The sequence below is a fragment of the Acanthisitta chloris genome, unplaced genomic scaffold, assembly GCF_000695815.1.
Source record: "Acanthisitta chloris isolate BGI_N310 unplaced genomic scaffold, ASM69581v1 scaffold10054, whole genome shotgun sequence".
Taxonomy (NCBI): domain Eukaryota; kingdom Metazoa; phylum Chordata; class Aves; order Passeriformes; family Acanthisittidae; genus Acanthisitta; species Acanthisitta chloris.
Window position 1 is genome coordinate 2205 of NW_008668761.1, and position 14560 is coordinate 16764.

At 44.6% G+C, this 14560-nt stretch overlaps 1 protein-coding gene across 1 annotated transcript in view; it reads right to left on the reverse strand.

Moving 5' to 3' along the window:
• Positions 1–8185: 8185 nt before the first annotated feature.
• The window catches only part of LOC103800677 (protein Shroom1-like), a 9727-nt gene continuing 3352 nt past the window's right edge, over positions 8186–14560 (reverse strand). Inside the window, exons 3-7 of the mRNA XM_009073061.1 lie at positions 13463–13533; positions 12146–12718; positions 11617–11767; positions 10130–10402; positions 8186–8440 (exon numbers count right to left, since the gene is read on the reverse strand). Of these exons, the coding sequence (XP_009071309.1) occupies positions 8186–8440; positions 10130–10402; positions 11617–11767; positions 12146–12718; positions 13463–13533 (1323 nt within the window). The remainder of the gene's footprint in view (positions 8441–10129; positions 10403–11616; positions 11768–12145; positions 12719–13462; positions 13534–14560) is intronic.

Here is a 14560-nt window from a genome sequence, read left to right on the forward strand (position 1 = left end):
CATTCCTTGGGACTGTGATCAGAGCTTGCAGCAGTGTGTCATGCACCTGTTCTAGGAAGAGACTGGATTATGCTGCACCGGTCTGCTTCTGTATTGAACTAATTAAGTTGTTAAGCAAAGGTTAATGATCAAGCACCTCATGACTTCTATATCTGGAGTAGGGCTTAAAAAAATAAAATCCAATTTGCTCCATAGCTCTTGGTGTGACCATTGTCCAGAGTGGTCCTTTGAAGCCTTGATTTGTGCCACACTGTTTCAGGGAAAAAAGAGGCTCTGTTTGAAAGTGCCTTTTCAAGTGCACTGACATGAAACACTTTTCTTCTGTATTTCCTAAATCCACAGAAGCGTGCATGTGTCTTCATGTTACCTCTGAGGCACTGGCAGGGCTGGGGCTGCCTGGAGAAAGCGTCCTGTTTCTGTGTGAACTGCAAACACTCCAGTTCGACTCGGCCTTATGGGGAAGTTTGTTTAATAGCTATGGCTATAGGCTTGATCCCTGTTCAAACACCATCGCTGTACTTTTGGTGCTCGTTCTGACTGAAGCCTACTTGAGCCAGAGGCAGAGTTCAAGGCTGGAGAGTTTTGTGTTTATAAAAGCCCAACTGACTAACCTGTAGAGCCTGGTTGTGACTTCGCCCCCAGGCAAGTAGGCAGAAGGTTTCATTGCTCCTGTATTGTTCTGTCAAGGAAGTCACAGCTGTGATAAGACTTTATGGCAACTTGTATCATCAAGGAAATTCTGCACTACTCCTTCCTCAGAGGCATCACAGCGATGAGTTGGTGTGATAGAAAAATGCCCAGCAGCAAGAGTCCTCCCAGTGTTCCCTGGGGAGTGCTTGGAGGCTTGGCAGGAGGGTTGCAACACAAAGCTGGGGAGCTCACAAGGTCAGGTGCTGCGGGTGGGGTGGGCTGGGTCAGGCTCTGCCAACAAGTCTGTGCCATGACTCAGCTCATTCCTCCTCCTTGTTGAGCAGATGGAGAAAAGATAGTAAGTATTTAGGCAGGCTGGGATTTGTATACCCAGTGTGGTACAACTCTAGCTGCAGACAAATCTGAGAGGTACTGAAAATGCACAGCTGTAATCTTACAAATGTCTGTAGTGCCTTTAGTTTGAAGTAAAACCTGTCCATCAGCCTCGCTGGGTTTTGGTTTCCTGTGTTGCTGTTTGCACTCCGGAAGGGACCCTGTAGGATGATCAGGGATTCTGATGATGATCAGTCCTGCCAGGGACTAAGGCCAGGACTGGTTTATGAATCCCTCAGCATGATTGATTCTCCTTAATTTCACTGTCAAGCCCAAATCTGGCTGAACATGGTAGAATTTTCACCTGAACAAATGAGAGCTATGAAGTTTAGCCAAGATGGTTTCACAAAGAACAGAGCTGAGATGAAGACTGTGGCTCCCTCAGCATGCTGGTCTGAGCCAGGGGCTGTGCCACAGCATGTGCTGTGGGCTGAGCATGCAGCCTTTTGGACCTCTGGCCCAGCCCAGAGCTGGGAGCTGCTTTCCACATCATCAAAGCTAATAGCAGGAAAAATGGAAAAAAACCCCACCTGAGTCCCCTGGACTCTGCTCCTGCCCCATGGAGAGGGCTTAGTGGTGGGGAGGACTGGCAGCTGTGGAAGGCTGGTGATGGAAGGTGCAGATAAGGCACAGGACCAGGACTCAGGAGCTCAGGTTGTATTTTGCCTTGGTTACTAGCCTGCCTACTTGCCACATCTCAGTTTTCCAGCTATCAAGAGGAGATAATCACCTTGGTCACTTCTTTAAAGCATACAGTCAGTACTGATACTCAAATGGAAATAATAATGTTTTTAGACCCGTAGGCAGCACAAGCAGTATCATCCCCCCTGTGAACGCACATTCAGTGGAGCGCCTACACAAAGAAAACCAGCTTGGATTTTAGTTCAGTAGCACTGGAGATCAGCAAAGCTAATGTTTGTCTGACCCTGGCTCTGACTGCCTGCTAACGATAACTTGGTTTGTCTGTTCCTCAGCACGTTTTGTTCTGAGGAGTATCAGCTCAAAAACCTGCTCTGAAGAGCTCTGCAAACAAACCTCAAGCTGCAGTTCTACACAAAGGGGCAGACTTTGTCCTTCCGGATGTGGCTGTTTGAGCAGTGTTAGGCAGCACCGTCATGGTCAGGCTCACAGAGATTTTTGACCATCTCCATTCTCTTGTGAGTGCTGTACAGAAACACCTGGTTTCTGAGAGCTCCAGCAAACTCCACTCCTGCACTGCAGAGGAGTCTTAATGAGGTTTCAGCTTCATCACAAACCCTAGGTCCAGTAGAAGAGTCATTGAGTAACTCCAACAGACCAAGAGGAGCTGCAGGCACCAGCTGCAGGTAGAGGAGACCTTTCAAGACAGCGCCCTAATTCCTCATTGCTCGTTCTTTGCTCCCACTCTTCATGTTTCCACAATGACCTACATTCCTTGGGTGCATTTGCCTCCTGATTTGCATATTAATCTGAGTAAAATGTCAACATGGCAGTTTTTGCTCTTTCCAGTCATTTGTACTATTGTGGGACCCCCCAAATAAAGAGGTTGTTAACAGGACTTGGCCTGTACACAGCATGGGTATGAACAGTATGGTGTTTGTTTGCTGCAGGGGGAGAACAGGGACAGAGCAGGATGACACAGATCAAAGGCTCTGGATCCTAATGAGGAACATGTATTTCACTAATTTGTAAGACAAAGCAAGTCATTAAGTGCATCGAGCCCTTATACTGTATGTGCAACCCCAAACCAAACCAGATCCATACTGTTAATATTAGCACAACTTTGGTACATCCTCTTCTCTCTCTGTGAAGAAGGAAATAAGGATATGCACAACAAAAATGATGCTGGCAATGTTAAGCTTTCCCTTCCTTTGTAGGACTTCTGCTCTGTGTTTGACCAAGGTAGAGCATTACTCCTTTTCTTCATCTGAGAGCACAATTTCCCAAGAGGAATTCCTTTCAACCTGCCCTGTTTCCTTCCTTCACATCCACCCCCATCACCTTGAGATGCCCCAGACTAGGCAAGAGTTCCCAGCTGAGAAGCACAGCCGGCACTGTGGGACTCACTGCTGACACAAACCAGATAACCTTCATTTCCACTGAATAGAACACAACACCCAAATGCACAAGTCCTTGACATGAGGTCATGGTATCAGGGTGCCAGGTCATCCCCAATGGTCTGTCCTCACCCACCACCTTCTGCATGAGGCAGATGGTCACTCCAGTAAGGTTCACCAATACGGTCACAATGACAAACTGCACTGGTACACCATGAATTTTGTGCTGTATTTTCTTCCACCACTCTCCTGTGGTAGTTTTTCCCTTTGCAGCAGAGCACAACAGTTCCACTCCAGTCTGTGGTCAGCTCTGGGCTGGACCAGCTCACACCTCTCCAAGGAGTCACTGTTCATCCACCTCTGTGTGCAGTTAGAGACTTGTGCCCATCAGTGAGAACTCCTCAGACATCTTATTCTCCTACGACTAGCTCATGCTTCCCACTGTGTCACTGACCTTGTGCTCAGGAGGAAACAGCTGTACCCCAGGAAAGGATCCTCCAGGCACCAGCCATCCCATCAGGAGCTGTCACAGGGCAGGGATCCCTGGAGGAACTGTTTCACAAGTGGTTCCCTTTAGAGGTAGTTTGGGATGTTCTTGTTCTTCCACCATGGGCTGAGCCATTAGAAAGACCTCTGGCTCTTTATGCACATTTTTAGAAGTGTCTCTTACTCTCTAAATCACAACTATCAGTGCAGCCCATATTCTGTCTCTGTAGATTTATTGATGAGATGACTCAGCTTCAAGGTTCATGTGGTAGAGTCTCTCTTTAATGCCTCTCTTCATTTAGCAGTGAAATTCATGTGCTGCTTCTTGAGAGCCTTTTGTGAACCCCAGAGGTTGCATGATTCCTACAGGCTGATTATTCTTTAATGTCTACGTGGGCTCCCTTCAGGCGTAGAAGATTAGTTTTGCAATGCTGCTCTGAGTTTATTTTTAAAAATTTATTCAGATGGTTGCCATGAATTCCCAAAGCAGTGAGAACATCCTTCTACTTATTAAATGCAGCTCTCACAAGCAACAAATTGATCTTTTACAGAGTACATTTGCATTAACCCCTGCAACCCTCTGTTCCTTAATGAGCTCCACACACAAAACTCCCTCAGCATAATGCCCCAGTGAAGAAAATAAGGCTGGGGTTTAAAAACAAAGTAATTAAAATCCTTCCATTTAGTGCCCAAGAGGCTGAAACAGCACCTCCTGATCCAGCAGTGACTCCCACACATTGCAGTGGGTGTTAAATGAAATTCTAAATGAGCCACTATGTCTAAAATCTCTGCCACTGCTGCCAAGACACTGTCAGGTGGGCAGGATGTGCTGCTGCTTCCACTGACCCGTTCTCTACCCCACACCTGTACTGCTGGCTCATCGCTCTACCTCAGGCAATACAAGTCATCTTCTTATCCTGAAATCAGGCCCACCTGCTTCTGCTTAGCAGAACATAAGCTGCTGCAGTTTCTTCTCCCACACTACTTGTGTGTGGGTGGCCAAATGAGTTGCAGAAGATCGTTCCTGGAATCCCACCAGCCTCCTGCCGCTGGCACCCCACGGGAAGATCTGGGCTCTTGCATTCTGCCTGTTTCACCTCTTCCTTCTCCTCACCACTACTGTTTTGCATTCTCCTGGAAGCAGCTGTCATTAATTCATACAGACAGCTCCCCTGAGGGCTCAGATAGCAGTTCTCCATGGTGCTGGGGTCACATTACCTTTTACCTGGCACGTTAAAGTATCAAGCTTGCAGGCTGCAACAGGAGACTCCCAAGGCTGAGCAGCAGTGGGGATTTCCTGCCTCCTCTCCCAGAGGGTCAGGTACCAGGCAGCTTCTTCATTCCTCACATTCCCCCAACTCACACACACCTGACTTTGTTTGCATAAGAAGTAGCTCAGCAGGTCTCAGCACTGCAGAGTTGCTAAGGCCCAGAAGCCCCTGGAAGCCAACAACTTCCCAGAGCTCTGGGCAGAGATATCTCAATGTCACTGCTGAGGAAGTCACAAATGAAGGGCTAGTGAGTAGTGGTATGAACAGTAATTATGTACAAGCACTGCACAGGGTTTCATTTCCATAATTCTTACATTTGCAAGTTTTACTTCCCCAAGAAAACCACCTGGTAATGCTATTTACAGTTCAGGTCTTCCATTTATCTTCTGACAGTAAGGGGTCAGAAAAAACTGCCTGGAGCAGCGTGGCATCACAGTGTTGTAAAATGGAGATACTCTCCATTTATGGCCATCTGGGCTTCTAAACTGCATGACTTGAAGTTGGGAAAAAGCTGCCACATAGGCAATGCTTGTTGGTATGGGGATATAATTAGTGCCCTAAATACCAAACCTTCAGCAAAAGGCAATAGGATTCAATAGCAGGTGCTCAAACCATTTCTTGGTTTCTGTCTGTACTTCCAGAGACTGCAGCTGACCTGAACAGAGAGGGACACTTATCATGTGTAAAACTGGCTGAGCCACAGGATGGTTCAACACCTCCCTCACTGGACAGAGTCATACCAGCTCCACAAACAAGCTCAGTTTGTAAGCTCTGCTTGGAGAATGAATTTTAAGAGAATAATGTAATATGAAGACAAGAACATCAGGCAGGGATGTGGACACCACCTGTCTGATGTGGTACTCTCTCCCAGCAACTAAGAAATAAAGAGAACTGGCCTCTCTAGAGGGAGTTTGTGGCCAGCACGTGTCTCCATGCTGCTGAAAGGAGATGCACCCTCATCTCTAAGAACAGCCTCTTTACCCTGCAGGTAATGACTGATATTGAGCTACCAGGAAGTGTATCACCAGTGCCAGAGGTACCCAGGTCTGCTTCTTGCCGTTCATCTGGGATCAGGCAAATCACTATTTGCACATCAGACTGTGATTTTAAAAGTCCACATCTTAGTGTGTTGGTGTGCCAGGAGTGCTGCACATGGCTGAGGTCCAGTGTGAACCACCACCACTACCCTCATAACATATTGATAACAAATGATTGGTATCAAAATTGAGACTCACCCGTCAATCCAGACCTGCCAGTGCTCCAGAAGAGGGACTTCTGCTTGCCAGCAAAGAGGTTCTGGTGCCATTGCTGTGTTCATTTTACCTGAAATCCATAGGTCTAACACAGTACCATAGAGCAGTGTTATATGACTTTTTTGAAAACAGAGTAAAAGTTCTTTCTAATTGTTGTTGTTCGAAGCAGCATATCTGTGAATGTCAGTGTGGAAGGAGCAGCAATCACCTGCCAGCATAATTTCTGAGGTTTAGAGACCCTTTTCAACAATCACCTTCCTCATGACACAAGACCACAAAAAGATAAGAGAAGAGAAGCTCAACAGGGCAGACCCTTTCTTCCCCTTAAATGCAGGCAGTTACCAAACACTTATTTTCCATCGGGTGCTTTTCCCTCAACTAGGAATAGAATAATAAGAATAAAGTGCGCCTTCAAGTCAGGCTTCTCAAACCATGCAAACAGCTCATTTAATATTGTCCTCATGACACAAGACCACAAAAAGATAAGAGAAGAGAAGCTCAACAGGGCAGACCCTTTCTTCCCCTTAAATGCAGGCAGTTACCAAACACTTATTTTCCATCGGGTGCTTTTCCCTCAACTAGGAATAGAATAATAAGAATAAAGTGCGCCTTCAAGTCAGGCTTCTCAAACCATGCAAACAGCTCATTTAATATTGCTTATATGTTTAAAAATTCCCCACCAACTCTGCCAGCATCATTTCTGAGGTTTAGAGACCCTTTTCAAAAGGCACCGTTCAGATTTACATATTAAAACTTGTATTTATAGGCTTCTGAGGAGCACTGAGCAGATCTACTCACAGGATCTGCAGTGTCTGGCCATTTTTCCATAGGTATTAAGGCAATAACCAGAGTACACATGACAGCTTGGTCACTGTGCTCATGGAGTTCTTGTGCCCAGGGAAATGCAATTCCAAAGGAGAAGATGCCCGAGGAACACGACAGCTTCTCTCAGTGGTGGTGATGTTGCAGTCAGGACACACACCACTACTAAAATATTTCTTGGTAAAGCCCAGTATCATGGGACAATGAACAACTATTTTGGCTGTGGAAGAAACCTGAATTTGGTTAGTAGCTGCCTTATTCATGGTCTAGGTATGTATCTCAGATGGAATATTATTCTCATTGTATACTTATAAACAAACAAAACACACTCAGATTTTAAATACAGAACCATTGCTGGTTTGACTCAACACACAACATTGGTTGAAAAGATTTTTGGCAAGGGATTTATATAAAGCCTCATTGAAACTGAATAATTTCCTCCAGTGGTCCCACCTGCCCCACTCTGCAGCAGAGCTTTCTGCCCATGTTCAGCCTTCTTGTGCACACTGATAATTGAAAACTACTTAAGAGAAACCCCCTGAAGGTGCTTCTTGAAAAATAAACACTTCAAAAGCATAACAAGGACTTTGCAAATGACTGTGCAGTAGTAAGTACAGAGTTTATGATTCCCCAAACTGTTCATTTAAGCTGGATTCATCGCTGATCAGCTCTTTGATGTCAATGAGGACCACCCTGTTTCTGACCTTCTCTGAACAGCCTATTGGGATTACACAGAGTCAGAAAAGACTAACGTATGACAACTGCCAAGAAAGGTAGAATTTTCTACCATTATAGTGTATTTTTACTGTGCCACACATAGAAACTGTAGAAAAGAGTGCAGGAGTTTCGCTGAAATGGTTCATAACATTTCCCATGGCTTTGTGTAATCTCCAATTCAAATCTGAACACCCACATCATTTTTCATTTCAAACACTCAACCCACCCACAAGAGGCAAATATTTGTACGGTTCTTTTATTGAGATTATGTCAATCTGGAAACAGATGGACAGACAACAAGAAGGAGAATTATATGCCAAGTTAATAGGAGCAACACATCCCACCAGTCATGTCCAAAAGGCAGTTTGCTACACACAGTGAGACACTGTCAGTTGGCCTGTCCAAGTGGAGGGCACGTCCAGAGTGTGCCTAGAGCATCTAAGCACTTGTTAGTGCTGTAGCACAAACAGGGTTGGAAGAGTTCACCAAACTGAGCCCCATACCATGAGCACCTGTGGATTTCTAGGGAAACATCACAGATAACACTGTGTAAAAAGGGCTGCTCTGGCAGTGGGTGTTAGAGGGGGATGCTCTGCTCGAGAATTTCTAACTGTTCTTCAAAAAACTTAATCTGCTCTTCTAGGTCCTTCTGTTCAATCAGCAAGGAGGTCTTGGCTTGAACAAAGTGCCGATAGTCCTGGAGCTGCTGCTCCGTCAGGTATTTGGCAAGGATTCCAGAGACCACACGTTCCCTGCGATCTAGATTCTCCTTCAGGTCCTTTGCATCTTCCCTCTGTCGAGACAAGAGCTTGTGCCGTTCGTTCAGCGATTGCTAATAGAATGAAAAAAACAGAGCAGCACACTATGAGAACTCATCATTCCTGCCAGGCTCTATTTCTTCATTTGGAAGCCACAGTTGATTTAATTTAATTACTTCCTCTTGTGGGCTTTGTGTTGCACTTGAGTTTTTTCTCGATTGAATTACTCATTCTTGTGGCTTTTAACGTAAAGACATGGTAAACCCCATCAAGGCTCCCTTCTTCCATGCTGCCCTCAGGAAAAAAAATAATCAATATACTTAACATTCCGGTAATTTTAAAGTATCCTGTAACCATCTGCATTCAATTAGGAGCTCTTTAAGGCACATATATTTGCACTTTGTGCATTGCATGTGGCCAGAATGCCAATGTCGTATCAAAAAGATAGAGTGGCTTCTATTAAAAGGTATGCGAGATAAAATAACTGTGATGAGGACAGTAACTGTTCATCAAAGGCTTCTTTTTAACCAACCCACAAGAGTCAGGTCTTGCCTGTTCTACAGGATTTAAATACCTTTTACATTTAGCTAATTCTCTTTCAGCTGTAATGATTCTCACACTGCTGGAAAACGTCCCATTTCAGGACAGTGTCCATAAATACAGCACAGAGCACTGGTCACCATCAACACCCTAAAAACAGAGTCCAAGATTGAGACTGCTGGTTTTGCTTACATCAGGGCAGATGCAGTGAGAGGGAGATGGTTGTAAAAGTGCTGGCACATAACCAAGTGTTTCTTGGGCATGTTATTCTAATGTTTTAATAAATCATTTGAATGTGTTGCCTGTGAAGAGTGTAAGTGTAACACCAGAGAAACAACACTCCCTCCGCCAACCTCAAAGCCAAAGTCAGAAACCTCAAAATTCATTAACATGACTGACATTTTGGAGGGGGTAGATCCTGACTCTCCATGTCACACTCCATGGCAGGAACCTTTTAGTGCTGTTCTGCATGTGAACTATGATAAATCTCCAGAGCTACAGGTCAGCAGCAGCACAGCTCCAGAAAATCCCAGTTTTTCTAACTCTGTGCTTTTCCAGTTTCCAAATGAAAGATAACAGCATGCATTGTGTTGATAAAAATATGTCAAAAGCACTAAAGGCAGCAGGGGAGCATCATTCCTGGGATAAATTTGGCTTGTATTCTCCAGCAAAAAGGGGACTTTCCAGACTTGACATTTCAGGTAACATGAGACAGTTCCTCCTTTTCCAGCAAAGCTGGCTAGTTGAGTTATATTACAGGGAATTTTATCTCAAGGTATGGCCACATCCTCTCACTAGGACAAGCCCATTAGGTGAAATATGATTTCAAAGGCAGTAATTACTGCAATGAAATTACCAGTGGAGAAAAATAGGCCCACAAAAAGCCCTGTGAAGCAGGTTTGGAGCTACTCCTGAGGGAACAGCCTGAGGGTCCAAAGGCCACCCCTCTGGCTCAGACCCTTGCAGGGTTTAGCTGCTGCCCCCCAGCTGCAGAGCTCACTCTGCACTCCTGTGTTCCAGTACTGAACCCTGGTCCACAGCAGAGACCTGCTCCTGTGTCCCTGAGGCACAGCTCATCACATGGCATAAACACTGCCTGGGCAATGGCTGGTTGGGATAATTTACAACTAATGAGCTAAACAAGCTGTCAGATGAATGAGGTGAGCACAGCCCCACCTGGAAAGGAGTGAACCAAACAAACACCTTACTTGCTTGTCACTCACCTTCTCCTCAGCATCTGTGTTGCCATCAATCCTCCTCATGGCATTCTGGACTCGTTCGAGGCGGCTGGACAAGCACAGCAAGAGGCTCACAACCTTCTCCAGGTCCCCAATGAACATCATGTAACGCTCAAACTCATTGGGTTTGCAGACATCATGCACTATGGCCTGCAGCTCCTCACCCTTCTTGGCACATTCCTTGGCTTCTGAGAGGACAAGCTCCCGTTCCTCCCCCAGTGTCTGCAGCTTGGACCGGAGGCTGGCGATGAGTTCCAGCTGCAAAGGGGAAAAAAAAAATCACAGAAAGCTGTTATTGCCAAAGAGAATCCATATCAGTTCTAAAGAATGGATTTTCTTCACATTCTCTTTCCCAAATTTTGGACTTCTAAAATAATTTTAGGCTCCAGGAAAGAGAAAGGAAAAAAATTACAGTATATTCTAAGCTGTACTTAATTCTCAAACTCTGAAAAGCAAATTACTGTTAATCACCTTAACTGGTGATATAATCCCTAGCTCAGAGAGCTTCCAATCAGTCAGAAGGGAACTGCAATAACGGTTACAACATGATTACACAGAGTTATGCTCTAAGATATGGGCATGAAGTCACAGCTATGTGCCAAGCTTTGGGAGAACTAACTGGAGTTTGTTTTTCATATGCATAGAAAAAATCAGGTCCATGGGTGATTCAAGCAGGCCACAGTGCCTGGATATCAAAGCAAGCAGGGGAGGCTGTTTGATACAAGAATCATGATATGGACAAAGGCCTCAAGACCAGAGTGGGAGAAGAACACCTTCAGCTTCTTTGGAAGTTGGACAATGAACAAGGGCAGCAGTCAGACAGCAGGGAATGAAGAACATGCCCACATACACAGAAGCTTCTGAAAGGCAGATTGTCATTACCTGAGATAGAGTATGGCCAGGTTTGTAGAGGGAAAAAGGCCTATCTAACTCTGTGAAGCTACATAATTGCCTTTCCAAATTCCCTGCTTCTATCACAGTTCAGCTATGTCCAGGCTAGCCCTGGACTTAGGGGTATGTATGGAATTAATAGGGCACTGGAATGTGCAGAAACTGCTGCCAGTTCTCAGAGTAAAAAGCATTTCTTATTTAGGCTGACAGTTGTAATTAATTTTGCAGATTTTGATACTAGATTTGAGTGTTAAATTTGGAGTCAGCTGCTGCACAGGAGCTGGCTGTGCAAGGAAACCTCTACCCAACCCTGCATGCTTGTTCCAGGCACATCCACCCCCAATCACCTGCTGGAGACAAGTACATGGGATGAGAGATCTGAATCCAACCAGGCAGGAGTTAAATACCACTATTATTATCAACAAGCCAATTTGCCAGGACTTCACCTACTGGCAAAAATTGATACGAAGTTACCTGTGAAACATTATTGGGATAAAAATATCCCTAGTAAAAATGACATTAATAATAATTTCTTTGTCTTGATGGACAAACAGCAGTTCCTCTGATGGTCATCTACATACTTTCTTAGATGTGATGTCATCTAGGTCATTTTTGCTCTCTCTGCTCCTGTTCAGGTCTTGGTTTCCCTTAGAAGTAGGATCTTCACTCGGTTGCTTGGCTTCATGTTCAGGGTCAGGACATTCTTCTGGTGCTCCTCCATGGCTTTTCCTGCTATTGGAACAGAAAATAAATACCCATGGCAAACACTGCAAGTTTTGTTCAGGGCTTCATCTATCTTGCTTCAGGATCAGTCTCCTCTCTTCTCATAACAACAATGTTTCTAATTTTGTATATAAGATTTACAGCAAAAGATTTGCAGCCTAGTTTTTTCACAGTCCCTTTAATTAGGCATCATTGAATCAGATTTCTTCCATCATATACTCATAGCCTCAGATATTTCTTGATATATAAATCAGAAAGCTAAAATAGTTTGCTAATGGAACAAAAATAAAACATTGTGGCCAACTTCATCATACTAACTATATAGATATATAATATTCCTGCGCAAAAATAGCTTAAAATACTAGATAGTTGGTTTTATCTACTTACTCATTCTCCTGCACGTGCTGTATGTCTCCCTTTTTCCTGTGTGATTTTTCCAGCATGGAAATACTAACAGGAAACAAACTCTCCATCAGGTCCAAAGCAGTTTTTCTAAGAGGATGAGGCATGAGAATGTCCACCAGAGAACTGTCTTTGGCAATGATCTCCATAGCAAGTTCTTGGTATCGCTGGTCTTGAGCATACTGCAGCCTCCTTTTGGTCAGGTGTGTCTCTCTCTCCAGGGGAACATCATCTTGGCTACTGGGCATGGAAGTTTCCTGTGCAGTTAAACCTTTGGCTGGATTTTTGTCTCCTTGGTGAGGTTGAGCCAATGCTGTGTGGTGGTGTGTTCTCTGCTCTGGAGAAGCTGCAGGATGCTGCTCTGGACACTTTAGTACAGCAGTGCCCCTCAGAGACTGAGTTCTGCATTCCTCCTCCACTCGAGCACCTTCCTTGCTTCCACATTTTGAGATAGGAATAGAGGTCTCAGGAGTCAGCTCCGTATTATCCTGACAACATGCATGTCCCATGATGTCATGTTCATGATTCTCGTGTCCATCTTTCTCAGGATCATGGAAACTATAAGAAAGAAGACAGTTCCTTTTATTTGAGATACTTTCTCTGCAATAGATACTTTTGCAGACTCTTTAAGAGCTATGATCAAATGTTTCTGATATTACTGTTCTATCCAGAACTTTCAGTTACTTTCATGCTGACCTGCTAAACTAGGAAATGTAAGAAAAACTCCTAAGTATTGCTAAAAACACAAATTCTTTTCCCAAGGCTCCAGAAACCATTGGGATATTTCTGAATAACTGAAACAGTGGAAATTCTTTTACTACACAAGAGTCAGCATCACTGCCTCGCAGAGACAGAGTTCAGATGATTTTCTTCCCTGATGCTCCTCAAACCAGCAAAGCAAATACAGAGAGTTAAAACACAAACTTCCTAGTAAGTGATGTGCAAACGACACGGTATTGTTTTTCCTCTAAAAAAACACACCGAAAGCTCTCATTACACCACTCTGATCACACATATTTTCCAGGACCGGGGACATCCGAGCTGCTGCAGATGCTGTTTTCTCCGGGGCTCGGATGAGGGAGCTGCGATCCCAGGAATGTGCCGGAGCGCGGCTGAGCTGGGACAGCTCAGGGACAGCTGCTCGGGGACACTCCGCACTCCCCACTTCGGCTTCGCACGGTAGAAATTATGTTAAAGACTTTTCTAAATAGTGTCGCGGGTGAATATTCCCGTACGGACAATGAAGGATGCTGAGACAGGAGGTCACACCCCTGGGACATCTATACCCAGGCACAGCCTTACCTGGGGGTGCCGAGGCAGCTCCCACAACGCCCGGACGGTGCTGCTGCACCACTGGCACATCTGCACGTGTCCTGGAAGCGAAAACAGCACACTGGGACAACCAGCACTTCAGACAAGGCAGCTGTTTACTTTTACTCCCAAGTTTGTTATCTCCGAGGCTTATGCGTTTTTGGGGTTTGTGTTGGTTTTATTTGTCTGTCTCTGTTTTATTAATTAAATAGCTATTATCTTCTTCCTAAGTAGCATCCATCTATGTTTTTTTCTCCTAGAACAGCTGGTGACAAATTACACCCCTACTCTTGTAAGAATTCAGAGATTCAACATTGGTGGAAGCTGTTTTAGTGGTAGATTAGATTATTTATTTTCTGACCCTTTTATCCCCTTTATCCTCCTTGACAGTATTGACAACTACTGTTCTTCAAATTCAGGAGCCTAAAAGGCTCCATTTATATGAATCTCTCTATAATCACCTTTTCTGGGGTAGGGCTCTAGTGGAGTTGCTGTCATTTAATAGTGACTGCTGGAGCACAAATAGCCTCATCCTGTGTGCAGCACATGTTCCCTGCAAATGCATCTTCTGAGTGTGCAGCCCTCTACAGCTCTGGAAAGGACCCTCAGAGCCCAGCAGTGTCCAGCCCTCCAGCAGAGCCTGTGGCACTCACACATGTGTCCCTTGAAGCAGACTCTCCTCATCCTTTCTGCCTTTATCTCTGGCCTTGCTGAATGAGAAATGGCCCTTTCCAGACTGAGTGCCCATTGCAGTCAGCTGTTACAAAGTTTTCATCCTTATGGCATTCACTTGAACTTTTCACACCAAAGGGCACTTTGTTTGCCTTCAATACTTTCTTACAAAACACTTCCATGAACAATGAATTGTTACATCAATCATAAATTCACATGTTAATGTTGGTAGTGCTTCTCAGAATCCTCCCAAATTTCTCCTGTGTGCTGCAAAGCAGAGCATGTATTTTGCTTTTTAACAGCCACATAGCAATTCCTAGAGATTAAGCAAATATGTCTTCTCCTCTGCATCTATCATCTCTGTATTACATGAAAAAAAAAAAAAAAGAAAATCTAATCTTAATTCCTTGTTCACGA